The following is a 21,215-nucleotide window of genomic DNA, read 5'->3' on the forward strand; positions in this document are numbered from 1 at the left end:
ATGCTTCCTAGAGAGCAAGTAAGGTGAACCAGGACAGCAGAGGGGTAGGCTCGGGACAGTGGGGAAGATAGGAAACTGGAGCAGATTGTGGCAAGTGGGAGACGTGGTGGGGAAGGAGAAGCAGGTCTGTAGGTGGGGAAGCAGGAAAGCAAGGGGAGCAGGGCGGACAAGAGGATTTTGGAGAGCGGCTAGCCAGCTGGCACACACATAGCAGCTGCTGCTGTGTCAGCCTAGGAGAGTAGCTGCAGCTGCACGCTGGCCATGAATAGCAGAGGAGCAGCGTGCCGGCTGGCTGCTGGAGGGACGGGGGCAGCGGGGCGCTGAAAAGGCAGGGGGAGGCTCTCTGAAAGCTTTTCTGCACAGGGCAACTTGACAGCCCTTTGATTTCCGAGCTGTTTGTTCTCCAATTGTCCACTCCAGTGGATGATCAGCAAGAAAGAGTTAAACGGGGAGAGGGGGCAGGGAGAGAAACAGTAGGAAAACTTAGGTCCTAAATGCAGATCTAGGCTTTGATACTGTATCCATAGCATGCAGTTGTCTGTATATATAGCTTTCATAGCTGTCAGCGGAGATCAAAATCACAGAGTGCTTAAACTAAAGGAGAAATCTCCGTGCAGTTACCCTCATATTTGCTTGAGCCACCACTGGAGGAGGACATGATCCACCACTTGGCCATCTGTTCCGTGTGCCGCACATGTCACTCTACAAGCCCTCCTGTGTGAGCTCCTACGGGGCTGTGGGTTCACACAGCCTTTGTGCCTCCCCGCGAGGGTGGGTGCGCACACCCCACGCACTACACCACAGCCATGTGTGGTCCTACACAGCTGTGGGTGCGTGCACCCCACACTCTCTGGGGCCGTGGGTGTCCCCAGCCTCAGTGTTCCTCTGGAACTACGGGTGTATCCACCCCACACACTCCTCCACAGCTGTGGCTACACACACCATGCATGTTCTTTCACTAGCACAGATGATCCCATACTCTGTCCTCCTCCATGGCTACATCTGCACATACCATGCACCTATACATGACTGGAGGCACAGCCAACCATTGCCGTCATCCCTGACTGAGCGTACATTGTTCCTCCACAGCTGTAGGTGATCCCCTCTGAGCACTCCTCCACAGCTGTAGGTGATCCCCCCTGAGCACTCCTCCACAGCTGTAGGTGATCCCCCCTGAGCACTCCTCCACAGCTGTAGGTGATCTCTGCTTGAGCACTCCTTTAGAGCTGTCGGTGATCCCACCCTGAGCACTCCCGCACAGCTGTAGGCGATTCCCCAAACACTCCTGCACAGGAGTGCCAATTCCTGTATTATTGAGGTACTCCCACCCCAAGCATTCACTGGCTGCGTGTGCCCTTCCGTGCCTATCTGCACACTCCCTGAGCAGCTCCACACGAGCCTAGGCGCACACATCGCCTGCTCCCTCACAAGCAGAGGTGCACCCACCCTACGCCCTCCTCCTCCACGGCGGCACGCATCCCATGGCTATTCCTCCAACACCGTAGGTTGGGTGTCCAGCCCACACCCACCGACACCCGCGGGTGCCCCGCATCTCTCATCCCCCTCCAGCACCTGGCGGACCCCGCTGCGGTCAGCGCAGGGCGGAGCGAGAGCTGCCCGCCGCCCTTTAAGAGCCGCGGCGGGAGCGGCGCTGGCCCCACCCGCCGGCCGCGGGGCCGGGCCGTCCCCCTCATTAATATGAAGGCGGCGGCCGCGGCGGCGAATGGGTAATGAAGCTGTCACTCCGGCACCTACTTGTTGGGTGTCCGCGGAGCCGAGGCGCACAGAGGGCGAGCGGAGCCCGCGGGAGGGGAGCGGCGGCGGAGCGCTCCGGGCGGCCCCGCCGGCAGCCCATGCCCTGCGCCCCCCGGCGCGCTGCGGGCGGCTCCCCCACCGCCCATGCCGCGAGCGGCCGCCGGTCCGTGGCCGGTGGGCTCGGCGGGCTCCTCTGAGGCGGCGGCGCGGAGCAGCAGCGGGAGCAGGAGGCATGCGGGGCGCCGGCTGGCCGAGCCGGGTCCCCCGCGCCGCCGCGCTCGGCCTGGCGCTGCTCCTCGCCTCCTGCGTGCAGGTAGGGACGGGGCGCGGGGGGCTGCGCTCCGGCCGCGGGGTGCCGCGGCTGCCTTCTCCCTGCTCCCTTTGCACCTTGCTATTTTCTTATTTATATTTTTGCCTATAGTGCTATGTACGTGTGTGTATGTATGTGTACGCATATGGATATTGCCGCGGCGGGATTAAACCTGCAGCCGCTCAAAGTTGTCTTGGGGAGACGGGGACCCGCAGCACCGCGCTGCTGGTGCTGCCCCCGGCCGCGGTAGTAACGAGGTTGTCTCCCCTTCGGTTTTTATTTTTAGGTGTCCCGGTCCACGGGCTATTTCGAGCTGCAGCTTAACTCGGTGCGGAATGTAAACGGCGAGTTGTTCAATGGGGAATGCTGCGATGGCATGAAAAGCCCCGAGAACCTGGACTGCTCCCGGGACGAGTGCGACACTTACGTGAAAGTCTGCCTCAAGGAATATCAGGCCAAGATCACCCCGGTCGGACCCTGCAACTACGGATTCGGATCTACCCCGGTTCTCGGTGGAAATATTTTCTATTTAAACAGCAACAAATACTCCCACCAAGGCAGAACTCCCGAGACGGGCAGGATTGTTATTCCCTTCCAGTTCGCGTGGCCGGTAGGTTTTTAATCGCGCTCTCCTTATCAGCCTTTTTTTGTGTGGCGTCCCCCCCGCGTCCGCTCCCGTCGGTGCCGCTCCCGCTCCCCCGTTATTGAGCGGGGCCAGCTGCCGGGGCGCTGCCTTGGGCGCGGCTGCCGCTTCCCGGGGCTGCGGGGCACGGCCGGCGGCGCGGGGAGCGGGGGCGGCTGCGCGGCGGGGGCTACCGCGGGCGGTGGGTGCTGCGGGAGCTCCGGGCTGGCCGCGGGAGGAGCCGCGGCCGGTGGTGGCGGGGCTGCGGGAGGCTGAAGGCAGGAAAATCGCAAAAACGAGGAGACCCCCCCCCGCCTTCCCCCGGTCCCCGCCCGCGCAGCGGAGCCCGACGGCGCGGCCGCGGTCCGGCGGGGCTCGGCGCGGCGCTGCCCCGGCAGGGGGCGCTGGCGGCGGGCGCAGCGCGCGGGCCGGGGCGGGGGCGGGGCGCGCGCCGGGGGGGGGGGGTCCTAGCACCTGCGCGGGGCGGGGCCCCCGCACCTGGGCCGGGCCCGCGGCCTCGGCACCGCCCGCGCTGCGCCCGCCGCCACCGAGCCCCGCGGGCCCGCCGCCACCGAGCCCCACGGGCCCGCCGCCACCGAGCTCCGCACGCCGCCTGCGTGCCTGCTGCGTCCGCCTGTGCGGGACCCCGCGGCCGCCCCCGCCGTGCCCGGCCTTCCGCTCCGCGGCTCGGGCTTTCAGCGTTTCGCCCCCGCAGTGCGCTGTTGCCTCAGTCCCCGCCACCTTGCGCGCCGCACGCAGAGCGGTGCGGGCTGGAAGGGACCTTAGAGACCGTCTCGTTCCAACCCCGCTGCCGTGCGCAGGGACGGGTTCCGCTAGCCCGGGTTGCTGAAAGCCCCCCATGCAGCCTGGCTTTGAACGCTCCCAGGGATGGGGCATCAGCGGGGGCTGCAGGCCAGTGCTCGTCCTTGTCCTTGGAGCCCGGCTGCATCCCTCTGCTTTTGGGGCTGCTGGGTGCGGAGAGTGCCCGGCGCTGGGGAGCGGCGGCAGGGAGGGGAGGGAAGGCTGGGCTCCCTGCCCGGCTGCAGGCAGGTAGGATCCTGCAGGGAGTTTCACAGCTGTTGCCCTCAGCCCTTCCAAGTGGGCCACGGGGTGGAAGCTGGCAAGTTGCGAGGTGCTGAGGAATGGGGATGGTGCAGTGCCCCAGCTCGGTGGGGAGATGTGTATCGGAAGCCTCGGTACCTGCGGATTGCATTTGGCACCTGGTGACTAACAGATGAAATGGCCCCTGCTGACCTCTCAGACCGTAGCTCATGGGTTCTCAGTTACTTGGAGAATGCCTGCTAGGAATGGTTAGGGACAAAAATGCTTCATTTGCATTTCACGCTAAAGGAAGCCAGTCTACATAAATCATTTCACTTTCTGTGCTACCAGGGACCCTCCATGCTCTGATGCTCATGCCTTGCAAATTTAGGACTGACTGAGTTTGCTGCAGTTAAATGTTTAAAAATAAAAAAGGTACAACTGATAAGTTTTTCCATGTAGAGGCACTTAAGTTCTGGTTGCCAGGTTGGGGTGTTTTAATGGCCTTTGTTGGTCCTGTGCCCTCTTGAACTTGGAAATGTTCCTGTTAATGGGTATAGTCGATACCATAAAGCCAGGGTATTTAGAACTGTGTTCTTAAGTTATAAGATCAAAGAGAAAATTCAGATTCTTGCTCCTCTTTATTGGCAGTTTAATACAGACTTGATGAAATCGTAAACTCTTCAGTAGGAGATTTCAGTAATGTTAGCACCTCAAACTTTGTATGTTATCTGCATGAGGAAGTAAAGGTAATTTAACTCATGCTTTTATTTTGCCAGTTTCTAGTATTGCTACTTGAAACACAAGGAGAGTTTGGTAATCCTTGCACTGCAGGTCCCTTAGCCCAGCCTTCTTTGAATTTTTCTCTGTTGGAATAAGCACATTCTTACCTTGCAGCTGCCGGATATTGTTCTGTGCTCACCCAGTCCTAAGTAAGGCCTGTTTGACCTGCCTCTTGCAGGTGAATTAATGCAGTGTCTCCAGCCCACACTGCCCTGTCTGCTGCTGTTTCTTATACCTTTGGCTGCAGCATTTTGAGGGAATTGAAATACTCAGTGTATTTATTTTTTTCCACCATTTTTTCCCTGCAGTTGTTGCAAAGCGGGCTGTAATTTATTTAAACAGTGCCACTGCAGTCTAGTGGGTGGTTAGCTCATTTTTGGATGGTTTGCTGAATACTCTCCCAGCCCACCCTGGGTGCTAAAAATAAGTTGTGGAGTAGTTTTACTTACAGCAGCCTGTGGCTACACCTATGGAATGAAGTCCCTCCTGTATGTTGTAGTTAGATCTTGAACTCTGTTCAGTTTATTGATGGGGAACACAGCATCTTTGTTAGAGCTGTGTAGACTTTGCAAGGAGAGGCTTAATTGTAGTGCCAGTTTATCACAAGGGGTTTTTGAAGTAGATTGAATTCCTGGGTTATGTTTCAACTCCCTGGGGTAATTTCAAAATTATTCTCAAATAATATTCTTTCTCTATTCAAGTTTCTAAACGAGAAACAACATTGTGGGCATAGTCTTTTCCTATGACTTTTATTTTTGCTGTACAACAGTAATGAAGTTACTGTTTCCTTTATATGATGGGAAGGAGCAAGAGTAAAGAGCATTGGAAATGTGTCCTTCAGTGATGAAACAAATTTGCTTTGGTGTTGGTAGTAAGCAAAGGATTTATTTCAGTAGTTCTAGCTTGAATTTTTTAAGCTCCGTGCTAATGAAAACCAGCATGAGTATCATGCAGAGTTCTTGGTGAACCTCACCTGAATGGTAACTCCCTCACTTAGGCCCTAATGCAGTAATGTATAAATTACTCAGGGTAGGGGGAAGTTTCTTGAAGTCTATGTGATACTACAGTGTCCCAAGCTAGCAGTAGGTGTAAAGCAAATTCTTGAAAAGTGATTTGTTTTGTTTTACTGATTTTCCTTTTTAATTTTATGAGGTAAAATTTTTCAGTTTGGACAGCTGTCTCTTCTGTAAAGCTGCAGTACCAGAGTTCAGTGACTTCCAGTATTTGAAACAGTGTCAGTTATCTAGCTTATTCCTATTTCCTGTCCCTTTTTTTATATATCATTAGTCTGATCTCTGATTTGCAAGAGGGAGCTTGGGATACTGCCAGAAAGTTTTTAAAATTGCTACCTTGGGATACATCATCCACAGAAATCTGGCAGTGGGAGAGGCTGAGGAACAGCTAGAACAATACAGCTGTCTTCTTCACCCACCTACCTCACATTTTTTTTCTTTGCCTCCTGCTGTAAAACTTGAAGCTTAATGTTTGTTTGAGATTGTTAACAAACAAATGATGCAATTAAATTTTATGTGCAACTTTAAAACAAAGAAGAGAGAAGAATTCAAGTAGCTTTGAAGTTGATTCTGATCAGTTATAGTTTAGGCTTGTTAGTCTTGAGTTTTTTTTTTCCCCCTAGCACAGAGCTGTTTGTTCAGACACTGAAGCTTCACAAATACCTGGCACATTAATATTTATCAGTAGCCATTGGCAGACTCTTAGATTTGGGGTTAATTGAAGGTTGCTTCTGAAGATGGTGTTTTAAAGTTAGTTGTTCTGTGGGATGGGTTAGGTGGAACCATTTCTTGTACTCCTTTGCAAGATGGCATGAAATGGAGTTGTGTGTGGTTTTTCCCTCCACCCTGTTCTTTCCCTCAGGGAATTCAGAGTTTTTCCTGTACCGTAAATGTTGGTATGGCATCCATTACTTCAGTTAATTAGTCATATAGAGGAATTGTTCTGACTAGTTGTGGATGCTGAAATCATGTATTACAGTATGCATCATTGGCTCCTCTCAGCCCCTCTGTTTTTGAGATCCTGCTGTGACTGACAGCACACCCATGGGTACTGGATACTCTGAACTCCCCAGGTGAACTTCAGTGTTCAGGGTCTTGGAGATAAGCAGAAATAAGCATTTTCACCTCTCCTTTTCCTTGGTGCTTAGCTAGGACTCTGTAGCCAATCTGAAGAATAGGTGGTAGAGGTTCAGGCAGCCCTTGCAAATTGCTTTAATAACGGGTGCCTTCCCTGCTAGGATTAGGCAACTAATTGATTTTTTTTTTTAGGCACTGTCTTAGTGTTTTTTCCTATTTAGAGTGTGATTCTAGCACCTCTCTGTAACCTTTTGAAGTAATGTTAACTCTCAGGTAGATAAAAAATGTCAATAATTTTAATGTCCAGGCTGTGTGTGAGTTTCATATGCATGCAATCCATGTGTGGATCTCATCCAAATACCTGGAGGGGTTCAGTCTTGATCTAAAACATACACAGGAGTGTGAGCCATCAAATATGTAAAGCTATTGAGAGGATAGCTTGGCTGCAGCAGTAAATGTTAAATTTCTTAGAAAGCAACCTATCCCCTTCCCTGCCAAAACCTGAGCAGGAATACTTGACCTTGCAGCTTTTATTGCTTAATGGGTACAGCATTCTGCCTGGCACTTTCGCACGTTGTCTGGTTAACTGGAGGACTCTGCATCAAGTTCTCCCAGTGCTTTTAATTTGAGAGATGAAGGTGTTTAGGGCCCTGGAAGACATCTAGCCTTCAAGCTCATTATCTGGGATCCTTGGTGCCTCTAGGGAACTAGATAGCCTGGCTGTAGGAAATGCTATTGTCTATTTTTGTTTGGCTGGTAGACCCACAGTTGGTCTACCTCCTGTCTCAACACAGCCATCACTGCTCTCTGATCAGGATCTCGAGGCTTTGTAATGAAAATATCCTGGATTAGATTACTCTCTGCTCCCTGATAGAGTAAACATGCATCCTGTCATCTTGGATGACAACCCATGGGGACAGATATGCTTAAATTAGGCAGGTTAAAGTTAGGCCATTTAGCACTGGGAAAAGAGCTTGTGCATGGCTGTACCAGAGGAACAGTAGGTATGTTTTTTCTTGTGAAAAAGATTACAATCAGGGGAGACACACAGCAAGCTTTACCTGTAATTAGTTGTTCTTTTCTCCATTGAAACTTCTTCTTAAGGAAAGTGCTTTCAAAAGCACAGTTCCAAGCAAGACCTGAGGGCAGGGAATAAGAAGTGAGAGCAAGACCTTATGCCAAAATGTAAAATTTACCTGGTTGTGATGGGCTGTGGTGTACATGCATTGCACCTTGTTAGCTCAGGAAATCAACATGGAAAAAATAATCTAGTTGATAGCTGTATATTGATGATCTACATAAATGTTTAATGTCTTATTTACCAGTAGCCTTTTTTCCCCTGGTGGAAGGCTTTGCTGACTCTACTTAACTTTCCCTCCCCAAACTTAGTGCATGCTTGCTACCTCTGCCTGGTGGCCTTGTCAGCAGACTTTGGGCCTCCTGCATAGCTGCCACACCAAAATATTTCATATTTTGCCAAAACACCTGCAGTCCTTGTGCTCATAAGGCCTTCCCCTGCTTGTTGCAAATCATGAACAAATACACTGTGAATCAGAAGACATGGATCCATGTTTCCTCACTTTTGGGGAGGTAGATAATGGAATTTATATGCTTTCACCTGCTCAGTACTGCATTTGCCTTGAAGCCTTTTTGATCAGAAATGAAAGGTTGAGGAAATGGTTTATTATAAAAATGATATCCCTTTGCTCTCAAGTGACACAAATGCAAAAGGTAGTTTTCAGGCTTTGTTTTGCTCTTTCTTAAAAGAAGATAATGGAATGATGTTTTAGAGAGTGACTTCAGCAATGCTGGGAAGTGACAACTCCAGTTGATTTCAATAGCAGCTGCAGGTGTCACCTCTAAAAAAGAACCAAGGCCTTAATGGTGACCACTTCAGAACCACTCTTTGAAAAAGAGATTTATTATTGGCATGCTGTGTGTGCCAGCAACTATTTGCAGCTTGCCCAGAATAGAAAGTCTAAAGACTTAAGTTTCATGTAACTATAGGAAATCTGTCTTCTAATTTTAAGCAGAAGTGCTCTTTGCGCTCTTAATCTTTCATGCATTCATGTCACTAAATCTAGAATTTCTTATGTCTTTGAAATAAATATGCCTCAAAGGACAGCATTCTGCTAACTATTTAAACTTTATACCTTGAAGTTCTAGGGATTTTTTGAATGTCACAGAGATGGTCAGATAGTAAAGAACACTTCTATTTATACTCCTTGAAAGTTTCCTTAAATAAACATGTGCTTATTTATTGGAAACACTGAGGCTGAAGTCAAAACTTGCAGACGAAGTCCCTCACCTCCCAGCCACTGACAATGTGCTTGTACATCTCTTGTCAGCTTTCTAATCTTTATTCCAGAAGGTGCTCCAGCCAGCCTATCTGTGAAATGCTACACTCCTAGCCACACAGCTGGTGTGGGCATTAAGTCTTTGACTGAAAATGGAATAGGTATTAAAGTAGTTAGGATTACTCTTACATGAGAGGATGTGAGGTAGAAGCAGAGCATGTTTGATTCACTGCAGTGCAGTAGAGGCTTTGTAGCACTGTCTCTGGGCTGTTTAAAGATGTTCCAAATGCTGTTTTCTCAATTAAAAAATGTCTGCATAGGAAAAGTGTGCTGAAGACACGACCACTTGTAGCTTTAATCTTTAAACAATCAGGTTTATCTTGAATGTAGTTGGGGTGAAATTGTAATTGGTTTGTGTTGTATCAGACTTGTGATATTTGGCCTAATTAGACTGTGTCCCCACTGTATTTTAGGTGGCTTGAGTGATCCTGTGAGGCTCAAGTGTGAGTGTAGATGTTGAGGAGCTTTGTGTGGCAGAAGCTGCCTTCTGTGTTTGAGGCTACTGCTTGTATTTCTTGTGCAAATGCAGCTTGCTTTGGGAACTATTGCAGGTTCACTGTTTTTCAGTACAAAAGCTGCAAAAAATTAAGCTTTTGTCAAACAATTAATAATGTGGAACTACTACATTTTCTGGATTTAGAAAATGCCAGAAATAGTCTCATTAATTTTTAGTATATTTGTTAATATGTATTTTTGTCAGAAAGCTTTTCTTGTATGAAAGGAGATTTGAGACAGATGTGCAAGGTAAATAATGATTTTGTTTTTTAACTTTGAAAATTACTTTTGTCCCCTGTGGGCCAGTGGCTGCTCTGTTGAGCAATGCTGTCGAGTCACTTCATGTAGGTGAGGTGAGTGGAATTCATCTTTTTTTGTGTAGTCTGACTCCTTTGCTTGTTTTTCCTCTAGGTGTTGCTTTGTGTTGGCTCTGAAATACATGCTATGAGTGTACTTTAAAAACTACCCTAAGCCCATAAAGCAGCTATGATCACATTGTATACTTAGTCATCTGCAGGAGCTTTAGGTTACTGTGTGCCAGAAAGCTTCCCTCCCTGCTCTTCTGAAAACAGGGCCAGTGTTTTGTCAACTCTGTGTGGATCCTGCTTGTGTTGCCTGCTCTGTTTCAGAGCTGCTCAACCTGAAGAGGAGACATCATCAGAAAGTGACCCTGCCTTTTCTGCCAGCACACCCATTTGCTTTCCCTTGTTCCTCTCCAGTTTTAGCTGCAGTAATTCTCTGATCTGGAAAGAGCTTGAGAGCATCAGTTGGGAAGGAGAGAGGCTGCTTCAAGGAGTGAGGAGTAAGGGTATACTGGCAATGCTTCTGACTCCTTGATGCTTATCCAGTTGCTTACCTGAAGGAGAGTTGCTGCTGTTCCTTGGCAGTAATTCCACCATTCCCTCCCTCTCCTGCACTGTGATAAACCTCTGATGGGCTTTTTGCTAGAAATCTGCTCTGGCTTTGGTTAGTGGGTGTCTAAAACGGGTCAATCCCCGGTCAGGGATGACTGCTGGCAGTCGTGTGCTGTATCCATTCAGTGCTTTGGAGCTGTTCAGCTCTCACAGGAGCAGGAGGTGGAGGTGTAGCCTGCCCCTGCTCTCAGGGCTGGGCATGAACCAGTGTGGGTAGGTGAGAGCATCTCTGCCTGTTCATGTTAGACACCACTCACCTTCTGCCTCCCGTGGGGTGGTGGGGCCCCCTGAGAGCTGCTCCTTCCCTCCCCTCTGTGTGTCCCTCTGGGGAGGAATCTGTAGGGAGGGACAGAGCTGAGGAGAGCGGTGTGATGGCTCTGGTGTAGATCACCTCGAGTCAGGGAGGGGTGGCCATCCCTGATGTAACCAGTCTTTTGGTGCCTTTGCTTACTGAACAGGAAAAAATACTCTATATGAATGATTGAGTGCTGTCTTCAGCAGTCTGCCGAGTGCCCATTGATACTGCAGACAAGCAGTGATGCTAGACTAGGACTGAACAGATGAGTTTATTTTTTGATTACTCCAGTGCTTTTGCTTTTTTTTTCTTTTTTCTGTTCTGATGGCCAGACTCTGCTCAAAGATAGTTAATTTTAGAAGTCCAATGTGCACAATGTAGTAGACACATTTCAGCATCACCAAAGATTGAAATACCATTCAGCTCTGAGAGAAATGCTTGCTATTTACCTGAAATGTCTCTACCACTGCTTTTGCTATAAACAATTTTTCTTGTAATTTGGGGAATTATTTACAGTTATAAAATGTTGTTTAAGAGTTGAGCTATACCTTCTGCTCATTTGTTAAACCATTCCCAAGGGTTTTCTTCATAGTTGTAGCTAGCCTTTCATTTGTATATAAAGGAGAAAAATTAAATATGCATTTTATTATTACTGTTTCAGTTGCTAAAAAAAGTTTGAAAAGCATATTTAACATGAGCATCTTCTGATAACAAGAACTCTGAGCTGAATCATGTAGTAAGCCTGGATTTTATCTGTGGTTGCAATGACTGTTTGCTCCTCAATAGAAAGCTGCATTAGATGGAAGGGACAAGGCATTTCAAGGCTAAATGACAATCTTAGTCTTACTTGATTAGCGCTTGCAGAGGTTGCTAAGAAACAGCCTAATAGTCCTTGAGTAACCAATTATATGCCTCTAGGACAGATGCACAGGTGCTCATTCTATGAAGTTTTTTTGGTTGGGTTTATTTTTTTAAATCTGAGATAAGGCTGGTGTATTAGTACACAAACTGCAATCTGTTTACATCCTGCTTTGGGCTTGAAAGTCCTTATTATATTTATCTTGCTCCCAGCAGGATGTGTTCTGGTGGGCTTTGTTTAGTATATCACAATTTGATTATTATAACATTTAAATTATTGTAGCAGTGCCTCTTCTAGTTCCACATAGTCCACTGTGTCTCTAGTCTTTCCAGTACTTTCTAGTACTGTGAACATACCATCTTAAGTTATTTTAAGCATATAACATTCAAACTGGATAAATTTTACATTTTCAGACTCTTAGTGAATCTTAATAATGATGCAGTATCCTGTGGTAGGTAGAAAAAGATACTTACCCCTTCACATGAGAGAACTTGGAGAGAATTGTTGTGTGAGCTAAGAGTTAACTAAAGCATCAAATAGGGTTATTTCCTTTTTTCTTGCTTTTTCCTGAATATGTATGATTCTGTTTATAGCATTGCAAAGTTCAACAGTTTAGTTTGTAAAGACAGAATCTACACTTTTAGTGTAATAGGTCCTGGATTCCAGCTGGAGAGCATAAGATCTAATTAGGGAACTTGTTCATACTTGGAAGACTTGATTGACATATGCTTTAAGCAGTAAGTTGAGAAATATTTAAATAGCTTAATTATTGATCTTCAGTTAACCTTCTGAAGTAGAAGTTTTTTAGGGTGTGCAATTTTTGGTACTATTTAGTGTTCTTCCTACTGACTGACGACAATTTTAACAGCACTTGTCTGGTAACCTGTGCTACTGCTTAATAGTTTTAGTTACTGTTACTTTTTTTTTTTCTTTTTAATAATGGTGATTTTGATAGTTCTGACATGATGGCAATGACATGATTTTCCTTGTATCACAACATGGAATTTCTACTGTTACTGGCTACATGTAATCAGCAAAGTCTAAAAGTCAGACCATGCTTACTTAAACTGTTAAGGGCAGGTATATCCATGTGTTGCCCCTCAATAGTGACTGGTTTTTGCACACCACAATGACCTGATAGCACCTCTGGGTGGTTATAAACTGTTGTTTAAATCGTATGGTTATATATAGGCCCAGAATATTTTAGTGTTGTGTTTGGCTGTTACCTTTGTAGAACAGTGTTTTTCCATGATTCATCCACATGTATTGGTGCTTTCTCCTATCAGAAAGTGAGGAAGGGAAGGAAGTAGGGAAAATGAAGTGTTTGGACTTGCACAGACGTGTAAGGTGTTGGCTGTCAGATATTTGGTGCTCCTGCAGTGCCTTCTGATGTTTGCTGTTCAGTTGTGATAACTTCAGGGCTGTGGGGAGACTACCAAGCTTTAAACCACATATCTCTTGTTCTGGAAGAGGTGAAGGTAAAGTGGTTGGCCAAACCCAGCTGGTGGCAATTCTTCAGAGGTTAATTTCCAGAATGCAGATTCCCTTTATCTAACACTCTGTGTCCTGGACTTGGACTGAGGGCTGTCAGAATGTTAATTGTCACAGGGCTCAGGCAGAAGTACAAGCTGTTGCATATCACCAGAGCTTCTCAAGGTGCTCATATCTACTCCCAGATCACTGCAAATGTAAGGTAAACAAAATAAGCTTTGACTGACAGGAAAGATAGAAGATAGTCTTGGCTTGTGGCAGCTTGCTATCAGTGATAATTTGTTTGTCCCTAAGCCATTAGGATGGATTTTAAAGATTTGGTACTCTGTGAACCTTCAGCTTGCCAAGGAATCTGGAGAAAGTTGGAACAGCAGGGAGTCAGTGGCAAATGAAGTGCTGAAACTGTAAAGTAGTCACTGGGACATATTTTTGATTTATGGCTCCAGCTTTGGACTTACAAAATTACTGTGGCTTTTTTTAATGTTGGCCTACTTTCCATGGCTTTGTTGTGTTCTCTATTGATACTCATGCTTATGAGGAAAGCTCTAACACTGTAACCCACCAGAGTAGTAACTAGGGGTCAGCAATGAAATAAATTTGAAGACTTGCTGACATAATCTCCCTTTCATAGCTTCTAGATCCATGGCAGTGGGAGGAGAAGGGGAAAAATAGAGAAGCATTCTGAATTTACATGCTTAGAGTAAAATTGCAGGGCATATGCTTACTTTCAAAGGCTGCTTCATGTACTTTGCTACTGTTGTTACAAAATTTTCCTTCCAAAGGTGTGTCCATTTGCAGTTTTTGTCTGATTTGTAATAACATAAAGCTGTATCAGATCCCCTCCAGTTTACATGAATCTGAAAGAGATGATTGGATATTGGTGTTCTGATGCTGCTTTGTTGGGATTGATCGTGTCTTGGTTATTGTATATTCAAATAGCTTGGAATAGTGGGCTACACATGCTATTTTACGCTGTGTTCCTTTGCTGCTGTAAGCAATTAATTTTTAATAGTAATTAAATCCAGTGTAGTGGTTGGTGCTGCAAATGTGATAAAGATTTACTGTAGCCACAAAGCACTGTTCAGAAGAGTCAGTCCTGCTGCTGGGATATGATCAAGGCATTTGTTTCAGGGATGTGTTATAAACTTAGTTTTTTTCACAGCTAAACTTTGGCTCTCCCATGTCTATTTAACTGTGTGCATAATCCCTGTTTAATCCTTTATTCAAGTTCCTTGTGTGTGTTGATCTACATGAAAGAACTTGCACCCACTCTTAGAGTGGTGATTCTTATTTTTCTGCTCAACTTACTCCTGTAAATTTACAGAGAACTAAAGTAAGGTGTTTTATTTCTGTTTGCTTCCCTGACAGCCTCTTTAGCATGTGCAGAAGTTGAAAACTGAGCTGCTGGGGGCTGAAATGAAGGACAGCTTAGGTGTGTGTTATCCCTTTCTTTTGAATTAATGACATTTCTGTTACTAGCCATGAGCAGTTCTACACTCTGAGAAGTCTCTTGTGGAAATGTGAAGTTCAAATTGATTGAAACTGTTGTGTGACTCAATGTAGCAATAAAACAGAGACAAACAGAAACACAGTATTTGTGTTTCTTATTGCTGAGAAGGCCTGTGGTGATACCTGTACTCAGAACCAAAGCCATGGGAGGAAAAGAATGGGTTTTGTTTAGAGTTGCATGAGGGTTTGAGCCATCAGCTGCTGCCATCACTGTGGGCCAGTGGAGTCTTTGCTTCGTGTCCCCTTTCAGCTGCGGCTGCCCAAGGAACTCTAGAGGTGACTCAGTTGGGTAGGACTGATGAGGGAATTGAAGAGGATTTAGAAAAACAGTGCCACAATCTCTGCTCCCTTAGGAACAGTGGTTGAGTGTGGGCCTCTCCTCTTCCAAAGGCAATCTAAAGCTCATTAGCTGGAACTGTGGGCATTTGCTTTTTCAAAAACAAAGGGAAAGATTGCAGTGCTATCAACAGCTAACATTATGTAAAAGGGTTAAGACTAAAACACTACTCTATATTCCTGAGGTCTTTGCATACATAGAACTTGGGGGCATATCTGGTTTTTTATATATTTGCTTACCTTCTTAGTATGCATATTTCCAATACAAAAGAGAGTGCATGCAGGTGTTCTGTGTTTAGAACAATAATTAAAGTATGTAATTACATAGTTAGTTTAATTCCCTCTTGACTTCAAGTTGAAATTATAATGATGCATGGCTTCAAGTGCCCAGAGGACACTAATATCCATGCCACATGGAGTGCAGAGGGGAGGGGAAGAGCAGTATTAATTACTAGTTCATCTTTGAATTCTAAATATTAGCATAAAACAAGTCTTGCACTGACCGTTAATGGATCTTCATCGTTGTTGCATACACTTCAAAAGAGACAATCTAGCTACACTTTCATTAATGCAACAAGAAAGTGTGTGTATAATGGGCTTAATTTATCTTGGACTTCTTCCAAAGCTTTAGGAAAAGAGTAGGACGTGGATACTTGGTTAATATCAAGTTTGTCTGAAACAGTTCAAAGGTGGTAGCAAGGCTGAAGGCTTCTGCTTAAATCTAATAGAGTGATGTTCAGATGGTCCCCAAGTGTCTGCCTGGTACTGTACTTGCACATGTTTCTTTATCTAAAAGTCTTTTTTTCCTCTGTTCCCTAATTTCATCAATGCTTTCTTCTGTTCTTTGCTATTGGATTAACTGGGTGGATTTCTGGAAACTCTAGAAACTGCCAGCTCCAGCTGTGGTGGAAAGGACTGAAGCTTATTAGCTGTGAAGTCATGAAAGTATCTTAAGATGTAGCTGGATTATTTCCTGTAACATAATGATTGGGGAAAATGTGTGTTGACACTTAATCCTATGATCCTCTATCTAAACCAGTGGATTCTGATTTTTTGGTTTGTTTTTTTTTTTTGTCCCCTAAAGCTGGATACTAGCAAAGAAACATCTACTGGAATTGCTACTCTGATATTGTATATAATTTTTGATTTAATTTCATTTCTAATATCAACAATGAACACCTTGTGTTCTCCCTGAATAGGATGGAAGGCTGTTATTTAAGGTTCAAGTGTGTTTTCAGGATTGATGCACGTGGAGTTAATTTCATTGTCCTTTCTGCTGCTTTTTCTCTAGAACTCTCAAAAAGGGAAATGCAGCTGGGGGATGTTAACTAGGCTCTCCTGTTTGAGAGGGAGGCAGAGTACAAACTCTGATACCTGTTTGACAGTTATCAGATAGGCTGCTGGGATGTTGTCTCTTCCTTTTATATGGTTGTAGTGTTCCATACCAAATCCTATTGCTCTGGTTGGTAGCTGTTATACTTAAAACAGTGTTGGTAATTGGCTGGCTTCTCTACTACTTAAATTCTGCTAAGGTGTAAAAGAATATCTTGCTAATGCTATTTTATATTCCAATATACTTTCAAGAAACCTCACTGGGACAGGCACAGTAACACCCATATCAAAGGATACCAAAATATGTGTTAACACAAATATTTGTTAACTTTTAATCACACTACACAAAGGTTTAGTGTATATAGATAGATATCTTGGGTAAATTAGCTGAGGGGAGCTGTGCCTGTAGGAAGGATGACTAATGGTTCTTCTGTAACTGTTTTGTGTTCTGTGCTCATCATTAGCTCTTATCAACTACTTGAAACAAAGCAAAGTGATGAGCAGGGTGGTTTAAGACTGTTTTCAGGTGGATTTTACCTTGTGTACATGTCATTCTTCTCTACCGTGTTGTTTTTTCTTTCTCAGTGGTCATGTATAAACAGAGCATTGCTGTGCTCAGGCTGCTGGGAGAAGCTCTCCTTTTTTGAGGCTGTTTTCCACATGCCTAAAGCTTTTTATGGGATGCTAAGCCTCTGCCCAGCAGATCTGAGGATCAGCTCCAAGATGCTTTTGCCATGTTTTTTGTTGCAGGTTGGAATAGAATTGGTGAGCTGGGCTTCCTTTACCTGGAAGAAAAGCAATTTCACGGAGTTATCAAAGGCTATTGAGTTTCTGCAAGTCTTTTCTCAGGACTTATTGGAAACCTGCAGGAGAAGGTCTTATGTGCTTACTGACAAAAACTTTAAAGGCATTTTTTTCCTTACTGGAGAGTGTGAAAAAATTCAAATGAAAAACATTACCAGCAGTTGGTTTACCTCTGCATAGGTATGGCTCCAGAAGGCCTGTGATGTCTTAATTCCTGCTTCTCTACTCCTGTTTATTTTGATCTAAAACACATTTCCTGAGGTCACTAAGGATTCTGATCTCTGCTCAAATTCCAAATCTGTGTTGTCTGAGGCCTGGCTGAGCCTGTAGCAACTGTCAGGCACAATGATATTGAGGCACACCCAAATGGCTGAAAGGATGTATCTGCTGTTTCCATTTATCAGGAGTACTCCAGGGGTCCATGCAGAGTATCTAGGAGCATCTTTTGGAAATCTAGCTAATTAACCTGGTTTGCTCTGAAGAGGCTGGTTCTTCCAGTAGCTTGTGTCTGGTATCTTGTGTAATGACAAGGATTCTATATGTGATTTTAAGTTTTGTTTTATGGAGAGTAGTATTGCATTTGGGGTGGTTCAGTCAAGTAGGGGAAGTCCTGTAGCAAATCTGTTAAAGTAAAAAAAGTTTTTTTACTTTTTATTCCCTTTCATCTTTTAAGTCTTAACATTTTTTTAGCTGTTATTTCCAGACTGAAACAGATGCTCTTGCCTTCACAGCTTCTGTGCCAGTCATGCTAAACTAATCTTTGCCTTTCCTATTCTATTCTTCCCCTAATTCTCCCTGGAGAATAAAGATGATGTTTTGAAAGCTGTTTTGTTCCTTAGACTGGCTCCTGAGTGGCTGAGAGGCCCAGATTTTAATGGGGGAAGTATTTCTTGCTTACTCTTCAGCTGGTATGGAATAACATGTGTGGCTGGTGTGACACTTGGCTCAGTGACACACGTAGACGGTGCAGAATCACTTTCTTAGTGGAGGAAGGTTAATTAGGAATAGCACTAGCCTTCATCTGTGCCACATGGAAGCCAGTAGGGGTTGGTTTTGGCTAGTGTAAATAGAATAGCTAAAGTTTGGAGATGAATTGTGAAATTATTTCAGTTATTTTTCTGTGTAAACCTTGGTACACCAGTCTTCTCCAAAACAAGTGATGTTTTTTTTTCTTATAGCTAAAGCAGGATTTTTGTCACAAATGTGCTGATGAATTTTTGTGTGAAAAATTGCTATGAAATCATTAAGCTTTGTATTTCACTTGACACTTGTCAATCTTCTTCTAGTGAAATAAGTGCTTGCTGTATTTGAGCATCTCTGCTGTCTTGCCTTGAATGACAGTATGTTCTGCTTTGTGTCACCTGACTTAATCACTATTAAAAGGCTGTCTGGATTACCTTTCCTCAGGGGAACTTTCAGAAGCCTACAGTCCTCTAAACCTTTATTCTAAACAATAAGATCTCCCAGTTAGTAGATTTAGCTCTGCTTTACTTTTTTACCTGAATATCGTTTGTTGCATTCACTGCAACAGGTAACTGACTGAACAGCATGCATGGGTTGGTGTTTTCTGCATTTGTTCTTTTCATGTGATATTTCAATGTTGCAGAAAGGCGACTCTTGATTAGATTTTTCAATTATGTCTTCTTCTGTCATGGTTTTCAAAGAGAAGTTCCTAGATAAAATTATAAATCTGATTTAGAATTGTGCTTTGTTTCTCCTGGCTTCCTTTTCTTCCTCAAACAGTGCTTAGTCACAATTTTGATTATCTTGGGATAGATGGTAATGGCTCAGGCAGGTGTGCAAGATTCTACAGTGTAATTGTCTTACTAATTTCAGCACAGTCTTGTTTTAATGTCAGCCATCAGAAAAAGTGAAATACTTGCTTCAGAACCACACCTGTACTGAAACTGGAGTTCAGTGAATGTAAACAAATGTTCATTGAAGGTCAAGGGCAAGAATATAGAAAACTTCTTGTCATTGTCCCTAGCTTTGCTTTCAATCTGAGCACTTCCAGAAAATAGTTGTGGTTGGTCTCTCCGAAGTATTTGTGCCAGTTTGCCCTTGGGCCCACAAAACTCTTAGAACCACTTTTCCCTTGGGCCGTCTGCGTAGTGTTTTGCCAAGTTCTGCCTAAAATGCCGTCTTCTCTGACTTCATTTCTTCTGGCCATGACTCCTGTTAGCTCCCTTTCTTACCTTTTGAGTTCTTGCCAAGACCATGGAAATAGATGATCTCTTCCTGACCCATCCCAGGGTCTGTTGCAGCATTTAGGCTTCTGTCTCCTGTTGTGTCTTCTCACATACTCCTGTTGTGTCTTCTCCAGGCTGAGGAGTTTTGGCTGATTCTTTAATTTCTTTCATGGAAATAACTTGATTCTTTGTTCCTTCTTCTTGCATTTCTCAGGACCTTTGATTTCTACAATCCCACTTCTGGAAGATTTTTGTTTTTCTCTAACTTCTTTTCCTATCCAGGGTGCTCTTTACAACAGACTTCTAAATATTAAGTAGTCAAGACACGGATAAGAGTGGGAGGCAGATCTCTTACTGTGATCAAAGAACTTGTGTTGAGTTGTGAAGGGAACTTGCTTATCTGGGAGAAGCTGCATGGCTTTGGTGGATTGAAGGAGTAGCTGGTTATGGTTATCAAAAGATCTGTTTAGTGAAACCTTGCTTATCAGTACACATTTGCACAGAAGAACAAGGTCATAGGTGTCATTAACCCAGGGTTGTGACAGGCTCTATAAAAATTAGTTTACATTCAACAAGGTTGGAAGCTAAAATGAGATTTGCAATGCTGTACTCCTACTACACAGAATTCAACAAAGAATTCTGAAGGATACCATGGAAAGAGAAAAGAATAAGACTAAGAAGTTGCTTAAAGACCACCTAGGATGTCATTGTTCTAGTAACTAGCATAAAGTTACTGGTCATTCATCTAAGATGAAATTGATTATTTTTTCATAAGCATTAAGCTTGCTTATTCAGTTGGGAAAAAATCTTTCCTCCTTGATCTATTGATTAGTTTTATAAGCCAATACTTTTGTGGAGACTTGTATCACAGAGGAGGTGCCTAGAAATGGCATAGGCAGAAGGCATTTGCAGTAAAATAGAAGTGTTTCAAGAAAACTGACAGCTTATAGCATGGATTGGTATTAAGCATTAATGTTCTTGTTTCTAGCTGGAAAATCTCAAGGAAGACAAGTTATCATGGGAGTCCTGAGTAGCTGAATTTTCACTGATGGGTTGGTGTTTTTTGGGGTTTTTTTTGGTTTTTTTTTTTTTTTTTTGTTTTTTTTTTTGAAAGTATATGGAAAACAGATAATTTCTAAGTCAATCCTATGGTGTTTGCTGAAATTTAAGTTGCCACAGTTGGCAGATTGGACTTCATAGTTGGAACTTAATCTCCCTGAACACAGCAGAGATGTATACATGCTGGAATCAGGGGAAGGGGGATGGATAGGGTGGGGATGAATAGCAGCTATAAAAAGCAGAGGCAAGCATTACTGCTGTTCCTTTGGACTAGCATTACTGCTATGTGTGTAATGGTGAAAGGCACTGCTTGAAAATAGGGAGGGGCTCCTCTAGGATCTGAGAGAAGTCAGCAGATGAACTCTTCTTCAGGTGAAACCCTCACGTGGCTGCTGCCTGGTCACATCTCCTGCAGGTTTTTTAAATGAGAAGCTAATGACTTACTCCTGGTGCTGTGCAAACTGTTCCTAGGGTGCCTGTTTCCTTTTCCCTCAGGGATGCTGCTGCCCTGGCTGCAGCAGCTGTCTGACAGGTGCTATCAGAGGTCAGGGCCAGTGCTGAACCAAATGTGCCATCTCTGACTTGCCATTTGTCACAAAGTTCACTTGGCTGAGATATGCTTTGAGTTTCTGTCTAGGGTGCTAAGTTACAAGAAGGTTATGGAGTCTTTATTCCCATGGTTTAGCTTCTCACATGTAGATGGATCTCCTGAGGGCTCTCACTTTGCTTTTATGTGGTCTGAGGTGACTGTATTAACATCCTGCCTTGAGGAGCTCTAGTCTGTCATGGCATTTTGGGCTTTTGTGAAAATGTGTCTCTGTTTCCTACAGGCATTAGCTAAAGCTAGTATGTGACTTGAGATGATTTTGAGAACTCCACAGCTGAAATGTTTGCTGTCCCATGACATATAAAGACCACTTCACACTGGGAAACTCCTGCTGCATTCTGCCACTCAGGAGGATCAGAGTATCTTC

General features: G+C 44.7%; 1 protein-coding gene across 2 annotated transcripts in view; it reads left to right on the plus strand.

Annotated features, from left to right (window-relative positions):
• The first annotated feature begins 1,723 nt into the window (after window positions 1–1,723).
• The window catches only part of JAG2 (jagged canonical Notch ligand 2), a 68,923-nt gene continuing 49,431 nt past the window's right edge, over window positions 1,724–21,215 (plus strand). Inside the window, exons 1-2 of one of the 2 annotated variants that reach the window (XM_053946568.1) lie at window positions 1,724–2,068; window positions 2,352–2,675. In XM_053946568.1, coding sequence (XP_053802543.1) covers window positions 1,724–2,068; window positions 2,352–2,675 — 669 coding nt within the window. The remainder of the gene's footprint in view (window positions 2,069–2,351; window positions 2,676–21,215) is intronic. The other variant, XM_053946569.1, reaches the window with a different exon arrangement.

The sequence above is a fragment of the Vidua chalybeata genome, chromosome 6 (genome assembly GCF_026979565.1).
Source record: "Vidua chalybeata isolate OUT-0048 chromosome 6, bVidCha1 merged haplotype, whole genome shotgun sequence".
Classification (NCBI taxonomy): Eukaryota; Metazoa; Chordata; class Aves; order Passeriformes; family Viduidae; genus Vidua; species Vidua chalybeata.